Here is a 20,960-nt window from a genome sequence, read left to right on the forward strand (position 1 = left end):
GTTGCACTTCTGTGATCAGAGCATCTAGAGGCAGGAGGACTCTGAGTTACAGACCAGCCTGGGCTATTTAGCAAGACCTCACCTCAAATTAATTAATTAATCTTTAATCAACCCATTCATTGGAAAGAAAAATCACATGCCCTCTATTACCAACATGCAACCAATAAAGATTGAGTAGAAAGGTCTGGGTTTATATCCTGACTCTGTCCATTTTCTGTTGAGAAATATTAGAAGCCTGTTTCCTCATCTATCAATTAGATTGTTTATCCGGTCCAGAGTTGTATAAGACTTAAGAAGCTAAGGCACCGACAGAAGCAGTGTCTGGACCAAAGAAACCAATGATGGTGCCAGCATCATGATAATGCTCCAAATGTACTATCTAAGATTTTCTTTTACTTATATCCTTTTGATCTTAGACACCTTTGGTGTCTGGTCTTGCTCTTTTGTTGTGGTCTTAAAAATTGCATTCCTCCCCCGCTTTGGTGTGCCAGTATAGGGCTTGAACTGAGGGCCTCATGCTCTCCCAGTCTTTTTGCTTAAGGCTTATTGCTCTACCACTTGAACTACACCTCCACTCCTGACTTTTTTTGCTGTTGGTTAATGAAAGATAAGAGTCTCGTGGACTTTTCTGCCTGGGCTAACTTTGAACCTTGATCCTCAGGTCTTACCCTCCTGAGGAGTTAGTATTGTACATGTGGTGCCTAGCCACCCCCTCCCCTTCATTTTGTACATAAATGATTCCCCAAATAATGCTCGTAACAGTGAATTTCCAGATGTGTATCCCACTGGCACTGCAGGCAGGGTGTTTCAGTTGTGCGTCATACCTTGAGAGTGGAGGCCACGCTCCATCACTCCATGTTTGACCTTCATATGGCGAGTCAGGTTTCCCTTCAGGGTGAACTTGCTCGGGCAGTAGAGGCACTTGAAGGGTTTGCTGTCCGAGTGTAGGTGCATATGGCCCATCAGGTTGTGCATCCGGTTAAATTCCTTCCCACACAGCTGTTGGGGACGAGGGAGGAGAACTCAGTGGTCCTACCAGAGAGAAGCCACATCCGGGCCCACAGCGGGGATGGACATGGGGCCACATCTGATTCTACTCTGCTTGGATCTTGGCTCTTTAAACTGCTTCCAAAGAAAATCTCCTGGAAGTCAGGGAGGGGCTGGTTCTCCCAGCCTCAGAGGTGAGCAGGGAGGGACATGATCCAGGGATCTTTAAACTCAAAACAAAAACAGCACAGCTTTGAAAGCTCTTGTGACTGAGCTGTTCAAAAAAAAAGCGGCTGCCAAAGTGTATCTCTTTAATAATAAAAATACAATGACAAGCTTAATATTTATGATGCTCTTCATCTGAAAGATGATGGGCTAGGGTATGTCTTAAATGGTAGAGTGCTTGGGTTACCAGACCCTGCCTCAAATTAATTTATTTATCTTTAATTCAATCATTCACTGGAAAGAAAAATCACAAGCCCTTTATAAGCAATGTGCAAAGATTGACTAGGAAAGTCTAGGTTCAAATCCTGACTCTGCTCCTTTTCTATTGAGAAACATTAGAAGCCTCAGCACCTCAGTTTCCCCACAGGGTATGGCTCAAGTGATAGAAGCCTTGAGCTCAAACCCCAGCACGGCCAAAAAAGAGTAATAAAGAAGGTACTGTTCTATGTCAGCCACGGAGAATCTTAATTCTTACATCAATTCTATTATATGGTCTGTCATCTAATTTTATACATTGGCAAACTTAGGGCTTAACTTACTTGGCCAAGGCTCCCAGTTATTAGAAACTGTAGTTGGGATAAGATATTCAGAGCACTGGATGCCAGAGACCACAGGACCAACCACCATCCATATTGAGTTCTCCCAACCTAGCCCTCCGCTACATTGCATGTAGCCCTGTTTCTCATTTTCACTTTGCTAATTGTTGGGATGGATTTCCAAGTCCAAGGAACAAAGAGACAGCTAAGAAAGAAGTATGTCTTTTCTCTGGAAAGAGATTGGAAGGAGTGAGAATACGATTTCAAAGTAAACATATTGTATTCATTTAATCATTTCTGTTCTATCAACATGCTCACACATGATAGGTCTACAGTGCTTCTCACACTCCTTCCTCAGGAGCAGAAAGCATAGAATAGATGCTCTGGGATGCTTTGTTCCCACACCACAGTTCAGTAGGATTTGAAAGCTCTAGCCCTTACATAGCTGCTATGATCGGCAATGAAGGATTTTGTTTGTGCTTAGTGTGTTAATGGCAGAGATTTCTCTTTCTCCCAATCCCAGAGGCCAGCAGCGATAAGTGGTAAGAGACCTCACACAAGACAAGAAGTATGGTATTCCCTAGGCTTTCATCAGTTTTCTGTCTCACTGAGAGACACTTTCCGGGACAGTGATGGGAATTCTAGATTGAATTTATTTTGCTGGAGCAGGGTTTGAACTCGGGATCTTGTGTTTGCTTGTTTGGTTTCCTTGATCAGCTAGTGCTCTATCACTTGATCCATGCCCTTCCCCGGCCCAGCCTGCCTATTATCCTGGTTATTTTGTTGAAAAAGTCTCTTGAATTTTTCTACCCAGGCTGGTTTTGAACCTTAATCTTCCAGGCCTCAAGCTCCTTGAATAGCTAGGATTTTAGGTGTGAACCACCAGCATCAAACTTTAGATGGAATTTTTATTAATGAAAGCAACATTTTCTTCAGGGAAATGAGAGCTGAGCTGGCCTTGGAAAGACAGGTAGATCTAAGGAAGATGACCTAGGGAAATTAGCTGAAAGAATACTGGGTGGGGTTGGATGGGAGAGGGTTGAACATAATAATTATCACAGAATAAATGATTGGCTCTGTAGTTTTTCAATGATTCATATTTAGGGATTCTAAGTATTTTTCCCCTTTGCTTCCTTACTAGTGAGAATGAATTTGGCATCCTAAATGGGTTCTATGCTTAGAATATCTGTACCTCACATGCATTTGAAAATGATAACTGAAGTCTTAGTTCCATGGTAGACTGCTTCCTACAAGTACATATGCATTCCATCCCTGGTACCCTCCCCCTTCCTTTCACCAAAATGGTGACCTAAGACAACAAAATGATTGAAGAGTTGATCCTACTCCAACTTTCACAAGAGAAGTGGCATGTGGGATGATGGACCCTTATTTTTCTCTATCCTCATTTCAAAGAAATTACTAAGATACCAATCTGTGGCTCAGCAGCATACATGAGGAAATGTTCTTGTGAAGTTGTATGTATTAGCTTGGTCTACCTATTTCTCTTTTATGGCTATGGACTAAAAGCTTTGAGTCTAGAGATGGTGCGTTAAGTATTTCCAGTCATTGGTCAATTTTATGAACAGTCTTATTTGGCTTTCGCGATGGCTCCTGGCTATGTGAAGGTCTGCTGCTGCTGCTGCATGACCAGCCCTGCAGCCAATACTGAAGAAGTATTCTCACCCAGCGACTGCTGCATTCACCATGGCTCTGCCTGCCCTTCTGACATATCATGTTCAATGCAAGGTAGGACCTCAATAAAAATCTGTTGAGGGAGGAAGGAGGGACACAGGGCAGTAGAAGAATTAATAGAAGAATAAAGCCCCAGGTGGTACAGCACAGAGAGGAAAAGTGAAGCTGAAAGCTGGAAGATTTATGATGCTACTGCACTCATGGTCCTGAAGGCTATACAAACATCACTGAAAACACAAGACTGGGTGCCTTTTGCCCTTGACTCCTAGGATGGGAGAAACTCTTTATTATTGAGATGTTTGAAGCTGGGCTGGTATAAAAGGGTTTTGTAAAGAAGATGTAATTCAACATTACCTTTAAGAATCTGTAGCATGTCCTTGTTTTTGTCATTGCCTATTTCCAGGCACTGAAGTCAATCTTTTGCCATAGGAAGGTGACTACTGCTGCTGGGTTAACAATGAACTGCTCACTGCTGACATGTTTACTGGGACTTGGGGTCGAGGTGGACCCTGCAATTCTCCTGCCCCTAACTCCATACATGTAGATATGCTCATCACAATGGCGACCCCTGGACGTCATCTAAGGTCTTCCTAGCCTCAGACAAGCAATCTTTTACTTCCCTCTCTCATAGCCCAGTTTTTTTTCTAGTGACTTCCTGGATAAGTTCCTTCAGTACTGAACTTCTTGGGACATTTTAGTGGTACATGGGTACACTAGCATATTAAAAATGATTTTGTCACACCTATGTCATCTAAGAAGGCCCACTGTAGGACATGTTGACAACTATCTTTCTGGATTCTCATGCTGTTGGTAATTGATAATACTTGGATATTACATCTATTTGCATAATATATGGTACCTTCATGGGCAGGCTAATGGAGAGTTTCTTCAGGGCAAAGTGGAGATGTGTCAACTCTGAAAGGTGTTTAGATTCCCAAATGGTGTCCCAGGTAGTCTCTAATGCAAGGGCCACCTCTAGCTTCCAACCTCACTATCAAACACAGGTGTGTACACATGGTACACATGAGCATCTAAGCATATGGTTGGGATAACAAATAAAGAGGTCAGGAAAATACCATTTTTTTCTGTTTCATAAAATTCTACAAAGCAGCCATTGTCAGTTCTTTTTTCTCATGAAACCTGTATGATTTAGTGTGCTAACTAAGATCCTTACTGGCAGAGGGAAGGAGTGAATTGATTCGGGAATTGAGCTACTTGGGCTCCTTTCACATCTCAAAGACAAGTACTTAGCTGCTTCTTCCCAGCCTTTGGCCTTCCCCCAAACCCTTTGTTCTTATCCAGTCAGGACACTTGGACTTCTTCACCTCAGATTTTTCTCCAGAGATTGAGTGTGTGTGTGTGTGTGTGTGTGTGTGTGTGTGCGTACCACACCTTTACTTCTAGCTTTTTGCTGGTTAATTGGAGATAAAAGTCTATCCAATTTATGTGCCAAGACTGGCTTCAAAGAACAGTCCTCAGATTTCAGCCTCCCGAGTAGGTAGGATTAAAAGTGTCAGCCACTGGCACATGGTTATATAGAGAATTTTGTTTTTTAACTAATTTGTTTTGTCAGTTGTAGGGCTTGAACTCAGGGCCTGGACACTGTCCTGAGCATTTAAGCTCAAAGATATCTTTGAACCACAGTGCCACTTCTAGTTTTCTGGTAGTTTAATTGGAGATAAGAGTATCATGGGGGCTGGGAAGGTGGCTCAGTGGTAGAGCGCTTGCCTTGCATGCATGAGGCCCTGGGTTCGATTCCTCAGCACCACATAAGCAAAAAGAAAAAAGTGGCGCTGTGTCTCAAGTGGTAGAGCGCTCGTGGTAGAGCGCTCGCCTTGAGCTGAAGAGCTGAGGGACAGCGCCCAGGCCCAGAGCTCAAGCCCCGTGACTGGATCCCCCCACCCCCCAAAAAAAGAGTCTCATGGCCTTTTAAATAGAGATTTTTTTCTAACATCTCTGTAACCAAGAGAAGGCTTTTTTGTATTGTTAGCAAAGAGGGAGGGAAGGGTCTGGGGCCAGCTAATGATGGCATCCTGAGGCAAAGTTTGAGCTCTAAACAAAATCACAGTGTCTGGAGGGGTCAGACAGGAAGGAAGAAGAAAAGCTGGGAGGGAGCATCAATTATCTAGTTTCTTCTCTGGGAAAAAGAAACTTTTAAGTTAAAACTGCCTTGTGAGATATAACGCCAAGATCTGGCTTAAACCAGGACTTGGTGGAATTCTGTCCTATCAAGGGTCTGCAAAGTTTATCTAAGGTAGGTGTTATGCAAGAAGCTAATGGTGTGTTGGGGATTCACTTTCATCTTTTAGAAGGTCACTTCAGCCAGGTTCCCTCTGCTTGAGCTCTACTTAGCAGCACCATACCTCTGAAAGTAAACTCCAGCTTGAGCCAGGCACCAGAGGTTCATATCTGTAATCATAGTGACTGAGTTCTAAGGATGGAGGCTCAAAGCCAGCTTGGGCAGGAAAAAAAAGTTGGAAGTGAAACTATAGCTCAAGTGGCAGAACGCCAGCCTTGAGTAAGAAAGCTAGAGGACAGCACCCAGGCTCTGAGTTCAAGCCACAGTACTGGCACAAACAATAACAAAAAAATGGAAACAAGTACTTTTAACAGTCCTTCTAAAATGATTTGCATGGGCCACTGGATTCAGAGAGGTAGCAGTGAGTCAGATAGAGAACTTGCTTCATTCTCTCTTCTGTAATGTGTCATTAATAACTAAAGTTTCTTATGAAGATGTTGAAGGATCCAATGACATAACTTAAGGAAACAGTAAAAAAAAACCCTCGCTAAATATTAGCTCTTATTACTATTACTATACAGTAGACTCTTTTTAACATTTCAGAAATAGAAAGATCTTTGAAGATGAGGTCCTTTTAAAAGCTAATTATTTGAAGGAAAACATCAAAGGAAGGAAGGACCCAAAGATGGAATCCTGTGTGAACACCAGCCAGGCAAGCACTGAGGGGGCCTAACAGGAACACAAGCAGTTGTGCACACCCACCTTACTATGTAGATAGTAAGCAGAGATTCATCCTATACTGCAGACTTTGGGAGAGCCTGCCATCTGGCTCCACAGTCCTCAGCCTGTCCTTGACACAGCTGGCAGATGCTCTGCTTGCTCCAGGCCTCCTTGCTCTAGTCTCTTGGTGCTCTTTCTCTCCCAGATCCCAGGCCTAGGGGCACCTCTGGCAATCACTTCCCATGAGTCCTTGCAACAAGGCTGACAGCCAGCAGCTGCCCCAAAGAGGTGGGCAGAGACAGGATGATGGCAGCAGCACTTGGCTCGGGCTAGAGGCCCAAAGGGCCACAAAGCATCACGACCTCTCTGCAGTCGCCTGAGGTGAGCTTCAGAGCTGAGATGCCCCAGGAAGCCCCTGCCTTCCTATTTGGAGAGAAAAGGTCAAAGAGCTTTAGCTTGCCATCCAGAAGAATGGCCTCCACTGAACTGCCCTTCCCTTCCATTCTTTTCCTTGCTCCCCACTCTTCTTTAGTAAGATGGGTGTTCCTTTCCTCAAAGGGACAGGGAGGGAGGGAGGGAGGGAGAGGGAGAGAGAGACTGTAAACTGTCCAAAAGGACCGTGAGAAAACAGGAAGCTTTGAAAAGTACAAGAGAAAGCAAGATGAAATCTATTTGCAGGAGGGCCCCTGGGGACATGTGAGGCATTGTTAAGCAGGCAGTTCATGCAGCTATATCCTTCCTTCTGCTGAGGACACTTTGCTGCCAAAAGGCTCCTATCTGGTCACTGCCTTAACCCTCTCCATGCCAGCCTGAAAACTCTGGCCCCAAGAACTGGGCTCTACAAAATATCCCAGGTAATGTCTCTCCTTTTTTTTGAGCATCAAAGAACTTGAGAGGGAAACAGAGGCAACTGGGCAGAGGAAGTGAAGACCCTTTTCCGGGAGACCTCACCCCTCTTCTGCTTTCAGCCCTCTGCCCCATGCTGCCGATGACCTGGTGATTCATCACTTAGGCAGCTCCCGGTTTCACCCATCTCCAAAGAGAATTTGTCCCGGAAATTCTGGATGGCTGCTTTTCCTGGACAGGTTTTCTAAAGGCGGCAGCTGGTTCTTTGCTATTATGGAGTGCAGCCACTACAAGGACAGTATCCAAATCAACCGCTGCGTGCTTACGCAGAATCTGGGAAGCACATTTCTGAAACAGGGCTTAAGTGTATGAGCGCAGGTCTCTGGACTAACTCCAGTTGGCTCTGAGCAAGGAGTCCAGAAGTTTAACTATCCTTCACAAAAGAGTCCAGAAAAGCAGTAATTTATATATACATATATGAGAGAGGTGTGGAGGGGAGATATGCTGGAAACCTTTCCTTTCCTCTTAATTTTCCATCCTATTGTCAATGTCTAATTGTGCAGTTCACGAACATTCTTCTCTCTAAAGACAGCTGCGTCCACTGATCACAGAGCCAGAAACATTTTATGCTTCAAGAGAAGGAAGGATTTATGTCAGAAAGAAATTTTAATGGTGAGAATCCCAAGAAGCTAGAGTCTGTTGCTAAATAATCTTTTTTTTTTTTTCCTGGTTGTCGGGTGGAACAGAGTTAACTGCACCACAGTGGGCTGCAACAACACCTGCTTCTCTCTCCCACCCATGTCAATTATGGGAAGAGAATAATTTCCCAGTTACCATGATCAAACTTGGGATTAGTTGTCTGGGCCTGTTCTCCAACATCAACATTGTGGCCAGCCAGCCATTTGTCTCAGTTGGCTTTGGATTGCCTAGCAATGAGCAAAAGGCCTCCTTCTTTCCCAACTCCCTATCCCCTATAATCTCCATCCAGGGCCTCATTTCTAAGAATCCAGCACAACATGGATGCGAGCAAAGCCCACAGAACACTTTCTAAAAGGTCTAGCTTTACAAACACAAAGAGCTGGCTGTATTAACTCTAAACTCAAACATACTCTGAAAGTCTTTTGAAATGAACAAAGAGAAAGGGACATAAAGGATACCAAGTAAAGTGACATTATGAATAGAGATTAGAAGAGGGAGAAGGAGAGGAGAGATCTGATGGTAAAGGTGGAGACACTTCTGGTTCTTTCCAGAAGGCTCTTGATCAAGGTGACAACCCACTGTTGTTTCAGAGATGTCTATAAAGGGAGCAGGGATACCTAAGTCTGACAAAATTCCCTTTAAGGTCCAGTTCTTTTGGTTTAATAGTACTCTAGTCTAATAATACTCTCTAGGCAGTCTCTTCACCTATAATGTGGCCTCTTGAGAGAACAGAGCCCCCAGAAGTGACCTTTGCAGATGACTAGTCTAATTCCTGTGCCAGGCCCATCTATTATTGTGAAGTATAAACTATGCATCATTCAAAGATGACATTCTACTTTATACATACTCTTTGTAAGACCTGGTGATGTAAACTACACAGCCAGAGCCTAATCAGCTTTTAGAAAAGAGGTAAATCAAGTTTCTGAGCCATAAAGTTGTGCTTGGACCATGTATAGTGTCCTGTCATTGGGTGGAGGAGAGCTTGTCTGTGAGGGGAGCATGGGGTATCCCGCTACTGGGCTCACAGCATCACTGTGCTCAGGATGCCTCATTCTGTGCAGCTTTTATGCACCACTGCTAGAGAGTCCTCTCTAGATCTTCAAGTCAAAGAAATTGTCCAGATCCTTGAGGGTAGAGAAGTAGAAATGTCCCAGTGCTCTCAAATCTTACATAGCCAGGATTGGCTCTACATGTACCTCAATTTCAGAGGTATTTTCTGCCTGGTTATATCACCACTGCTGGACCAGAAGGGGTGAAGCAGAAGCACAATCCAGTTGGACTGGAAAGATCGGGGTGGGGGGGAAGCTTGTTATTGGTTTTAGGAGAAAAACTAGATAATGAACTCTTTCATATTTTCCCAACTTTACTCCACTATTTAATAATTAAGAAAATTTTAAAAAATACAGTCTATGCTTGAAGTCTCAAAGCAAATGCAACAAGGGAATGAAGACTAGCACAGAGACCCTGTTCACACCTCCATTGTAGCAGATAGTAACGCTTTGCAGGAGGTGGCAGCTGTTATGGGTGAAGCACTGTGGGGCTCAGTGGAGTGGGAAGAAAATCAAGCAAGGGCCTTCAGGCAGAGAGAAAAGCATCTCTATGGAGTCCTACAGCGTCACCTGTGCAATACAGCCCTCACTGCTTCAAAGCAGTGATTTCAGCCAGTGCCCTGATTTTACTATCTGGAATTATTTATTACTACTACTACTACTACTACTATCATCATCATCAATGTTGGTCCTGAGGCTTGAACTTAGGGCCCAGGCCCTGTCCCTTAGCTTCTTCATTTAGCTTCTTCATTCAAGTCTTGCGCTCTACCACTTGGGCCACAGCTCCACTTCTTTTTCTTTTCCTTTTTAGTGATTAATAAGAGATAAAAGGTTTATAGACTTTCCTGCCCAGCCTGGTTTTGAACCTCAATCCTTAGATTTCAGCCTGCTAAGAAGCAAGGTTACAGGACTGAGCTACTAGAGCTAGGCTTAGAATTCTTCATAATGTTTGAACAAGGGGCTTTGCATTTGTACTTTGCACTGGGCCCTGAATATTCTGCAGCCCGTCCTGCATGCTACTTCCTTCTCCTTTAGCTGAATCAAAATGGACAGAACTTGACTGTCAAATCACTGGGAACTTGGAGGAAAGGAGGGGAAACAGAAGTGGGTGGCAGGAAGAGGGCTGGAGAGAGAAGATTCCCTCTCCCACCCCTGGACAATACCCACATGGTCTAGGGAAGCTCTGGTGCCTGACCCCTCACCCTGTCCAGGAGTTGCCAACACAGGAAAGAAGTCAACTTCACAGGGGGTTCCTTAAAGTGGGAGCCTTACTGCAGAGAAATGGAAGCAATATCAGTTTCTGGAAGTAGGGAACTCCACTTCAGGAAGATAGGTCCACAGAGTGTCATCTGCACCCTATCAGATGGAGGAAAGAGGAAATCTTCCATTTCAAACAGAAGAGCTCTACTGTTGTGTGTGATTTCCTCTTCCCCCCTCCCCCCTCCAGCCCTCTGTTCATGACCGGGATGACACCTGATGGAACAATCCTTAAACTAGCCAATTTGGATCAAGACTCCTGCTCATTTCAGAAGTAGAGACGAAAAGAGCCCTGGAGGTGGAACAACCTTGGGAGGTCTTGCGTGTTACAAATTTCTAGCTCATGTATTTCTTGGCTTAAGAAATAAAAAGCCAACCAAGGTAATCTGACACGAATATGAACAAAGATGCTCACTGCCTGTGACTATCTTTAGATGGTTATGCTCAGTTATTTATTAGTCAAAACAAGCATTTCCGAGGTCTTTGCAAGAACTAACTTTGGAGTCCCCTTCTTCTCTTCTAGATTTATTTATTTATTTATTCAGGTGCTCTAACACTTGGGCCATGCCTCCCGTCTTCTATATTTAAGTACATTTTAAATTGGCACATAAGACTTCTACGTATTTATGGGGTACAATGTGACACTTGGATTCATATACTCAGCATGTATAGAAGTAGTATTCTCATCACCTCAAACTTCTTTAATTTCTTAGTGTTGAGAACATTTAAAAATGCTTCCTCTAAAGGCTGGGATGTAGCTCAGTGGCAAAGCACTTGCCTAGCAAATGCAACATCCTGGGTTCGATTCCCAGTACCAAAAAAGAAAAGAAAAAACATGCTTCCTCTAGCTATCTTGAAATATAAATTCTTACTATTTAATACTTGGCCGTGCTGTAGAATACTAGGACTTTTTCCTCCTGTCTACCTGTAATATTGCAATCCTCATCGACCTCTCCACTTCTTCCTCCTGCTCCCAGCCACTATTCTATACTTCTGTGAGGTCAACCTATTTAGCTTCTGCTTACAAGTGAGTGCATGCAGTATTTGTCTTCCCATGCCTAGCTTGTTTCATTTAACATAATGTCCTTCAGGCTTATCTATATTGTCACAAATGACAGGATTTCCTTTCTTTAGTGCTAAATAGCCTTGCACTGTATACACATACCTTATTATCCATCCATCTTTCCATCCATCCATCCATTAATCCATCCTCTGATGGACACATGCACTAATTCCATACCTTGACTACTGTGAATAGTGCAGTAACTATCATAAGGTCTAGCAATCTGCCATTGACCAAATATCTAAAGAGAAGGGAAAGAGCATGCTACACACGCTTTCATCTTCTCTAGGAGGCCTGTCTTCAAATGATGAGGTTCAGCCCAAGGGTCAGACAGGTAAAGGGACAGAGCTGTACTAAAAATTTCTCTGAATCTTTTCTAGGTTCCCCTCACTGGATTGTATGGGGTAGAGTGACACATCTGGTTTCTTCATTGTACAATAGAAATGTACCACATACCAACCCATCCTCCTGTAAGTCCTACCCTAGGATCTTTCCTCCACTGATAAAAGAAAACAACCAGGGCAGGTTCTTTAGGGACCAGTCAAGAGCTGGTACGTGCACAGGTGTGGTGAAAGAGGAATAGATGTAACTTGAGATTGGCCACAGGCCCACAGTGAGCCTCTGACTAAACAGAGCAGAAGGGTCCCTGGAGACTCTTGCCCATTGGGCACTTGCTCTGCCCTCCGAGTCACCCCTCTGTGCCCACCTTGCACTTGAAGGGCTTCACATCTGAGTGGACGATCATATGAGCCTTGAGGGTCTGCTTCTGCACGAAGCTCTTGTAGCACAGGTGGCACTGGTAGGCACGGATATTGGTATGGATCAGCACGTGTCTCTTCATGTTGGCCAGCAGGGTGAACTCCCGCCCACAGATCCCACATTTGTGCTCTTTCACACCCTAGGGAGGCAAAGTTCAAAGCAATGTATGGTTAATGGGAATGGCTTTCATGACAAAAAGCAAGAGTTGAAGTTCAAAGACAAGCTCTAAATGGCATGTTAGCTTTGTTAAGTTATTACTTCCTTGAAAAGTGCTGATTGCATAAATCCATTTTCTAAATTTTTGAGTACTAGCTGGGTGCCAGTAGTTCACACCTACAATCCTAGCTACTCAGGAGGCTGAAGTTTGTGGTTTAAAACTAACCTGGACAGAAAAGTCTGTGAGACTCATATCTCTAATTAACTAGCAAAAGCTGGAAGTGGAGATGTGGCTCAAGTGGTAGAGTGCCGGCCTTGAGGGGAAAGCTAAAGGACAGTGCCCAGGCCTGAGTTCAAACTCCAATACCTTCCAAAAAGAAAAAGAAAAAACAAAGAGAAAAAGAGAAAGAAAGAGAAGAGAGAGAAAGAAGAAACAAAAGAAAGAATAATTAAAAAAAGAAAGAAAGAAAAACAAACAAAAAAACCCTAAGCACCTTACACTAGCCAGACCATTAATGCGGAAAACTGTTGTTTTTGTTATTATTAATGTTGACAGAGTTCATTCTAAAATAACAGTTTGAGTAGATTAATAGGATTTTGGTAAGAGCACTGTAGATAATAAAGTGAAATGAGTCTGTAATCTAGCTTTCAAGGGAACAAAAAACTAAAACCTAACCTGACATTATTATTTCCCATAGGAAAGCCAGGTCCTCTGGTCTAGAAAAGTCTCACAAAGGGACTAGAACATCCCAAAAAGAGTTATTTATCTTTCTGTCAATCAACTACAACCCAATCGACCCTTTCCAGCTTCCCCGGAGCTCCTCCAAGCCATGCTGACCTTGTGTGACATGCTTTTGGAGTCTCCAGAATCCAGTTATTTCTGATGAAGAAACTTGTCAAGGGACAGCTTTCTGAATCAGAAACAGCACAGAAATTTTGCTTGTTTCCTTGCTATGTGTAACGTGTTTGAAAATGTGAATGTTCTTGCCCTCAGTGAAGAACATTCAAGGAGACCAACAGTCAGAGCAGAGTATTAACTAATCTTGACTAGCTGTCACTTCCTGAAACACTCTTTAAGAGATCCAGAATGCCCTTTGCTTTTTCACTTCCTTCCTCCTTCCATCCCTCCCACTACCCCTCCCTCTCTCCTCCTTCCCTTCCCTTTCCCTTCTTTTAAGATGGAGATTTCACTATGGTAACCAAACTGATCTCAAATTCATAGACTCAAGTAATCCCCCTGCCTCAGTCTCCCAAGTAGCTGGGAATACAGGTGTGTTCTGCCATGCCAACTTGTTTTCAAGACAGGATCTCATTAATTTTTCCCTGTACTATCCCCAAACTTCAAACCTCCTATTACCACCTCCTGAGTAACTGGACTAGGGCTATGTCTTTCCACACCCATCTTGTTGTTTGCAGAATTCTTTAGGAAGAAGGCAAGAGAATAGCAGCCGGGAGACAAAACCCTGGAGCATAAAGGAAGCTACTCTGTCTCTGATTCTATATGGGAAACATGGGTAGGGGGAAGGGATAGAGCAGGGCAAGTCTTGTGTTTAAGACTGAAGGGCTGCTGTTGGTGTCTGAGAGTTGTTGAAAATTAAAGAATATAAGGAGAAGCAAAGCAGCTGCTATACAGTGAGCATTCAATAAATACAACTTCTCACGGCTTGCTGACACCTTCAATTAAAATGCATTTTGTTCCCTGAATCAAATAAAACCTGTTTCAGATACCAGCTGTTTCTCTCATTGGGGCTTCATTTACTAATGCACCCGGACTCCTTTCTACATGTACAGGAGCCCATGAAATAAGCGGCTAGTCCCCTTTGTGTCTGAGTCCAAGACCATGTCCTTTCCTGATGGCTCCTGCTCCCATGATACCTACAGGTGCCTTTTGACAAGGTGCCTTAGACAAACAGAACTCACAAGGCAGCCTCACTTTTTCTCTCTACTGTGCAATCCTTTTTTTTGGGGGGGGGGGGTCCAGTCGTGGGGCCTGGGCGCTGTCCCTCAGATCTTCAGCTCAAGGCTAGCGCTCTACCACTTGAGCCACAGTGCCACTTCCGGCTTTTTTTTTTGCTTATGTGGTGCTGAGGAATCGAACCCAGGGCCTCATGCATGCAAGGCAAGCGCTCTACCACTGAGCCACCTTCCCAGCCTCCCCTCTTTTTTTTTTATCCTAACTTGACAAATGAAACTCAGGAAAGCCCCACAGCGGGGAGAGGCATTATCTCCACTGGGTGAGGTCCTAGGCTGATGTACTGGAACTGAAGAATGTTTTAGACACTTTTTCTACAAGTCTTTCCTGTCAAGAAAACCACTGAAGCCAAAGGTGAAAGCAGAGGTGGGGGGGGCTACTTCCTCCTTGGCAGGTCAAAGAAGACACAGGTCAGATCAGCAAGGGGCTGATGTCATGGATACCAACCAGAGCCTTATTTGGTTCAGCCTGAAGGCCTCTAGGCTGGTGGTTACAAACTAGATTGAATTCAGAATACGGTCCTGCTGGGCCTGTGTTTCTCCCTGATGACCTAAGCCAAGGAAGGCAAAATGGTTCTCCTAATATAACCCCATAGGCCAATGACCAAGCAGGCGGTGTCTCAACCCCAGAGAGGCACAGGCCCAGCAGGACTGGACCAAGATCTGTGTTCCTCACAGCCACCTGAATGGGAAGTAGGCTCACAATGGAGTAAGCAAGCAAACCAAAAGGCTGCTGCTGCTGCGGGCTTCAATAGAAAAAGAGTGAATTCTCTAGAAGTCTCACTGGTGTGTCCCAGGCAAGGAGGTAATCTAGGTAGGGTCTGTTGACACACTCACTGCTCCCCTGAATGAAGTTTCTAGAAACCAAATTCCAGGGATTCTTGGGGAACTAGGCAGCAACAGCTACAACTACCAGCTGTTTCCTTCATCCTTCCTCACTCTCCTCTCCAAATGCCTGCATTGTTCATTTTCAGGCCCACTTGAGACTCTAAGAAAGCTGTTGGGGGGAAGGCCTTGATTGATGTCTGTGGTCTTGCTGCTGGGTCTGTTTGAAGGTGGAGAAGGGAGCGCCTGGGAGCTCAGGTGATGTGAGCCTCTTGCCTAGGATCGTACAGCAAAGCAGCCAAGGACCGGCTCATTGCCCCTGCCCTGCCCAGGCCCAGCTCATCTGCCCCAGCTTCCAGGCCCAGCTCAACCCCCTCCCCACTCTGAGCCCAATTCATGCCCTCTACTTCCTTCTTCCAGGCCCAGTTCATCTCCCCTCCTCGCTTATACTCCGCCCCCCTCCAGGTCCAGTTCCTCCCCCTCCCCCCATTTTAGGCCCAGCTCATCCCCCATCCCCCTCCGGGCCCAGCACCCAGCCCTGCCTGCGTGGGGAGCCCCACAGTACCTTGTGAGTGAGCGAGTGCTGCTTGAGGTGGTGCGGCTGCACGAACTCCATGCCGCACTCCGAGCAGATGTAGGGCCGGATGTCCTTGTGCTTCATCATGTGGTTCTGCAGCTGGCTCGGGTACTGGAAGGTCTTGTCGCACTCGGAGCAGTGGTACTGGATGGGGCCCCGGTGGGTGGTGAGATGCCTCTTGAGCTGGGCCAGCGTGGGGAAGTCAAGGCCGCACTCCACGCAGATGTTCTCGCGCCCGCCCGCGTGCTTGGCCTCGTGGGCCTTGAGCTCGCTCGGGTAGGCGAAGCCGCGGCCGCACACGCGGCAGTTGTGCGGCTTCACCTCGCTGTGCTGCATCATGTGGCGCTTCAGGTGGCTGGTCTGCGTGAAGGCCTTGTGGCACACCTGGCACTTGTGGGGCCGCGTGCCCTGGTGCGTGAGCATGTGCGTGTGCAGGTGGCTGAGCTGCTTGAAGAGCTTGCCGCAGCGCGCGCAGGCGTGCGGCTTGATGCCGCTGTGGCCCAGGATGTGCGTCACCAGGTTGTACTTGGACGTGTAGGACTTCTCGCAGGTCGGGCACTGCCAGCGCTTCTGCGGGCCGCCCACGTCTACCAGGTAGCTGTCGTCGATCTGCACGTTCACGTCCACGCGCTGCGCCCTGGGCGCGGCCTCCTCACCCTCGCGGGGCTCGGCCTTGCGGGGCAGCGCCGCGGCGGCAGCGGCGGCGGCGGCCTCGGCGGGGGCGGGGGCCGGCTTGGGCAGGAAGGCGTGCCGGCCGAAGGGGAAGGGCGAGGCCGCCGGCACCAGCAGGGGGAACACCAGGCCCGCGGGCATCTTGGGGTAGTAGGGGTAGGGCGTGGGCAGGAAGGCGGGGGGCGCCGGCTGGGCCCACACGGCGCTGGGCTTGAGCGGCTCCCGCTTGATGGCTTTGCCCTCCAGGTGCTCCAGGGTGCGGCAGAACTGGAAGCCCACGTGGCACAAGTCGATCATCTGAGAGTCGCGCTTGGGGTGCGAGGCCCGGGGCGCCGGCGGCGGCGGAGGCGGAGGCGGGAAGAGCATCGGGAGGCTGGGGGGGCCGTGGCTCTGGGCGCCCTCGGGCGTGAGGGCGAGCGTGGCTTCCTCCGCCGGCTGGGCGGAAGGCATCTTGGTGGGCATGCTCTTCCGCTTCCGGGAGCCACTGCCTTCGAAGACCCCCGGGAACTCGTCCAGGTCCCCGGCTGCCGGAAGCTCATACCGAAACTGGGAGAATGGGCCCCGGAGAGCTTCTGGGAAGGGGTGTCTGGGGGGCGCCTTCCCCCGGGAAAGGGCCGGCTGGAGGCTGTGGGGGAAGCGGGGCGCGCCCTCCGCACCCAAGCTGAAGTCCTCATCCTTGACCAGCTTCAGGGCCTTCTGCATCCTGGGCGAGTTCCCTTTGAAGAGAAGGACACATCACTGGATGGGTTTTCTTTGTTTTGCTGTGTTTTCCGTTTTCTTTTCCCTTAGGGTTTTGTTTTGTTTGCCTACGTAGATACTCATTTATGAAGAGTAATACTTGCCTCAATCTAGGGTCTTAAAAAAATCCCTGTTGATGCAGCACTGGATAAGGACGGGGCTCCATCAGATTGAGCTCAGGGTGAGTAAATCCAGTTACAGACACATGGGCTGGGGACTGGAGGTGTTTGAGAAGAACTCGTAACAATTCTTAAAGATTCTGGAAGGGATGTGGCCAAAAGGGAACCCTACTGCATTGTTGGTGGGAGTGTAAACTTGTTCAACCACTTTGGAAGGCAGTATGGAGGTTCTTCAAAAGACTCCACATAGAACTCCCCTATGATCCAGCAATCCCACTTTGGGGCATTTACCCAAACAAGGCCATACTAAAGCTACCAGCACAACTATGTTTATCGCAGCATTATTTACAATAGCAAAGATATGGAACCAGCCCAGATGCCCCTCAGTATACAAATGGATCACAAAAATGTGATATATATATATATATATATATATATATAAATTCTATGCCTCCATCAGAAAGAATGACACCACCCCATTTCTTAGGAAATGGTTGCAAAGACTTGGAAAAAATTATATTAAGTAAGCCAGGCCCAAAGACACCTAGGTCCCATGGTTTCCCTTATTTGCAATAACTAGTGTAAGTCTAGGACAAGCAGAAAAGGTCAAAAGCTATGTACATATGACCAGATAAGATGATTCTAAGCAAAATGAACCCCAAGATAGAAACATAAGAGGTTTTATCTTTCTTGCTGTTGTTTTTAATGTATATATAATGTACTATGTGATTTTTTTGTTTCTTTTGTATGTTCTTCCCCCATGGTATAACCCCTGTTTTCACTGTATTTGATTCTGGTGCCCTGCATCTTTTATATACATTTTTCTAATTTGGGGAGGAGAAGGGGAAGGATATAGGTTGACCCATTATAACAATGAGATGTACAAGACACTATGTTAAAAACGAACTTAACAACTGATAGGGGGAGATTGGGGAGGTGGAGAGGGTAGGGATGGTAGGGGAAAAACAAAGGAAGAGGTAACAATGCTCAATAGGAAATGCACTCATTACCTTACTCATGTAATTGTAACCCCTCTGTACAGTATCTTCACTAAAAACTTTAAAATTTTTAAAAAGAATTCTTGCCATCCTTGTTTGGGTTTACAGTGAGAATGTCAAGGCCCAGAGAGAGGCAATGACTTGCTCAAGTCACACAGATATTCATGACAGAGTCACCAACACTGGAACATATTGGTGTCATAGCATTTCAATTTGAGGTGCAGGTACTAACGGTGACTTAAATGTGTGTGTGTGCTGTGTGTGTGTTTTAGGATGCTTTCTTCCATAACAAAGCGGGTATTCACTGATACTCTTATGTTGCACTCAGATTTCTTATTTCTGACTCAGCAAGGTATTCGGCTGAGAAGGATTGAGTGGGCGAGATCCACATAATTAAGTATAAAGTATACTGACAACTCGAGGTTATAAGGCCATTTTGGCAACTTACTTGTTTTGATATTCAAGGAGAAGCATATCAGTGGTTATAAATCTCTAAACCTGCAGCTTAGTCTCTCACAGCCTTTGGTTGTTCCTGTGATGTTCACCATATCTTCTAGTAGGCCAGTTACTATTTCTTGGTGACCATATGAGGCATGGCCGAGAGAGCTGGTGGGGCAGAAGTCTAGACCAGAGACTGTGCCCCTCTTAATTTTCTTCCTTACATGGATCGTTGATGGGATGAGTCAATGATTGGTTCCACCTTCCTAGCAAAGGGTCTTTCTTTCTGTCCAAGTTTTCTGACTTTGATGGGCTCTCTTTGTCATTAGATACCCCCGAGGAAATAGCTGGCCCAATCAGATCTAGACTAGAGCCACTGGAGATAGGGCTAGGATGGCTCTGCTCCTGAAAATGGCTACAAACAGGTGCTTTAGGGTGAAGACCCTGGGTTGAGGGGACCAAAAGCTTCCAGGACTTTCTATAGCCATTGGTAAGATAGATGGAGTTTTCACAAGTGTCCAACTAATCCCTAACTGCATGGACATTTTCGAAGAGGTTTTGAGTAAAATTAAAACAAAAATAGATCCTTTTATATTTGATGACCAAGTTCACACATTAATGACCCAAATAAGCCCTTATAAGGTGAACATTTGGTATTATTTAAAGCTGTTGAGTGCAATTATCAGAGAACTTAAAAAATGACTATTAGAATTTGCTTTGTGCGGGGCTGGGAAGGTGGCTCAGTGGTAGAGTTCATGCCTTGCATGCCAGAGGCCCTGGGTTCGGTTCCTCAACACCATATAAGCAAAAAGAAAAAAGCCAGAAGTGGCACTGTGGCTCAAGTGGTAGAGCACTAACCTTGAGCTGAAGAGCTGAGGGATAGCGCCCAGGCCCAGAGTTCAGGCCCCATGACTGGACCCAAAAAAAAAAAAAGAATTTGCTTTGTGCTTATCTGAGATGGAATGTGTCTCTACCTAGCTTGTCATTCTTTCCTTGGGCTGAGGGTTTAGTTATTAAGAGTGAGAGCTTGTGTGTCGAGTAAACGCAGGGCTTTCTTCTTCCTAAAATTCCAAATTGTGAGTTTTTACAGCTATGAGCTCAGGCAATTATAGGAAGTGATGATGGCAGTAAGAGGAGGAAATGCCTTGGTTTATGAGATTGGGGGATATTAAGACGGAAGTTGAGGTATTGCTATTGTCAGAAAACACAAGTAGGATAGGGAAAGCAAAGGCCTTTTGATGGTTCCCTCGTGTTTATTAGGTGGTCTTTTGGCTTGTAGTTGAGCATATTCTGGTCTTGAGACTCACTCGGAGTTATAGGAGGTGTGGATCTGGTCCAAGATTTTGCTGCATCTATTAAAAATAACTGGCTTTCAGACAAGGCTAAATGTGTCCTATTGAATTGAAAGGAAAATGGTGGATCCTTTTTCTGGGATTTCATCTCAGAGTCCCGTTGGTTTTGCAACCCCCTAAAAGATAGGTTTCTTTTGTTTGTTTGTTTGTTTAAAGCCTGCTCTGATTGGAAAGGGTCCTTCCAAACTGTGCCTGTCAGTCACAGCAGGATGAGCCCCAAATCAAACTGATCCTCTGTTTTATTCATGACTAATGATGTGTAATATTTTTAAGTCATGTGTTGTAGCTTATACTGGAAAACTACCTACTTAGTAGGAAATAGTAGCCCTAATTTTGAAGCTGAAGGTATTTTGGTTTATGCTCAATAGTATTGCCTTGTTTAACTTATCTGTTTTTAGTTTGACATTATCCACTAATTGATTCCTATTTGTGACACTCATAAAAAAGCTAATATCAAAAAATGTTTATTTTTAGTGTTTTCATTTTTATATTATCAGCATTAACCTAGTAAATCAAAGAAACATTTTTTTAAATTGTGAAAATACCGTACAGAGGGGTTACAATTACATGAGCAAGATAATGAGTAAATTTCTTATCAAGCATTGTTGCCTCCTCCTTTGTTTCCCTTCCCATCTGTCCCCCCCCCCCCCCTCCCCGGCCCAAGTTGTAAAGTTCATTGTAAAGTTCGTTTTTCGACATAACAACTTGTACATCTCGTTGCAATGGGTCCACCTGTATCCCTATTTAAACGATTTGTTTTTTCGTTTTTTCCCTTCCCCTCCACAAATTATACCAATATCAAATACAGTGAAAGCAGGGGTCATACAAAGAAATCATCTTATAACTATGTTAGAAACAATCGCATGAAAGAAAAAAACATAAAGAAACATTTTGAACAGAAAGGATGTGAGGTTTTAAAACACAAATGGTACAATTTTAGGTTTCCAAATGTAGAGACGTACACATACACACACACATTCTAATTTCTTGTTTCTTTAAGGTTTTAAAATGAATGCACCCCAGTTTGTGCTGTGTATATGAT

At 45.3% G+C, this 20,960-nt stretch overlaps 1 protein-coding gene across 1 annotated transcript in view; it reads right to left on the reverse strand.

The window, feature by feature from the left end:
• Window positions 1-20,960, reverse strand: part of Znf366 (zinc finger protein 366) — a 61,264-nt gene that overhangs the window by 2,950 nt on the left and 37,354 nt on the right. The window contains exons 2-4 of the mRNA XM_042691116.1: window positions 15,590-16,989; window positions 12,020-12,211; window positions 825-999 (exon numbers count right to left, since the gene is read on the reverse strand). Coding sequence (XP_042547050.1) covers window positions 825-999; window positions 12,020-12,211; window positions 15,590-16,975 — 1,753 coding nt within the window. The 5' untranslated portion in view covers window positions 16,976-16,989. The remainder of the gene's footprint in view (window positions 1-824; window positions 1,000-12,019; window positions 12,212-15,589; window positions 16,990-20,960) is intronic.

The sequence above is a fragment of the Dipodomys spectabilis genome, unplaced genomic scaffold, assembly GCF_019054845.1.
Source record: "Dipodomys spectabilis isolate Male_0828 unplaced genomic scaffold, ASM1905484v1 ptg000140l, whole genome shotgun sequence".
Taxonomy (NCBI): Eukaryota; Metazoa; Chordata; class Mammalia; order Rodentia; family Heteromyidae; genus Dipodomys; species Dipodomys spectabilis.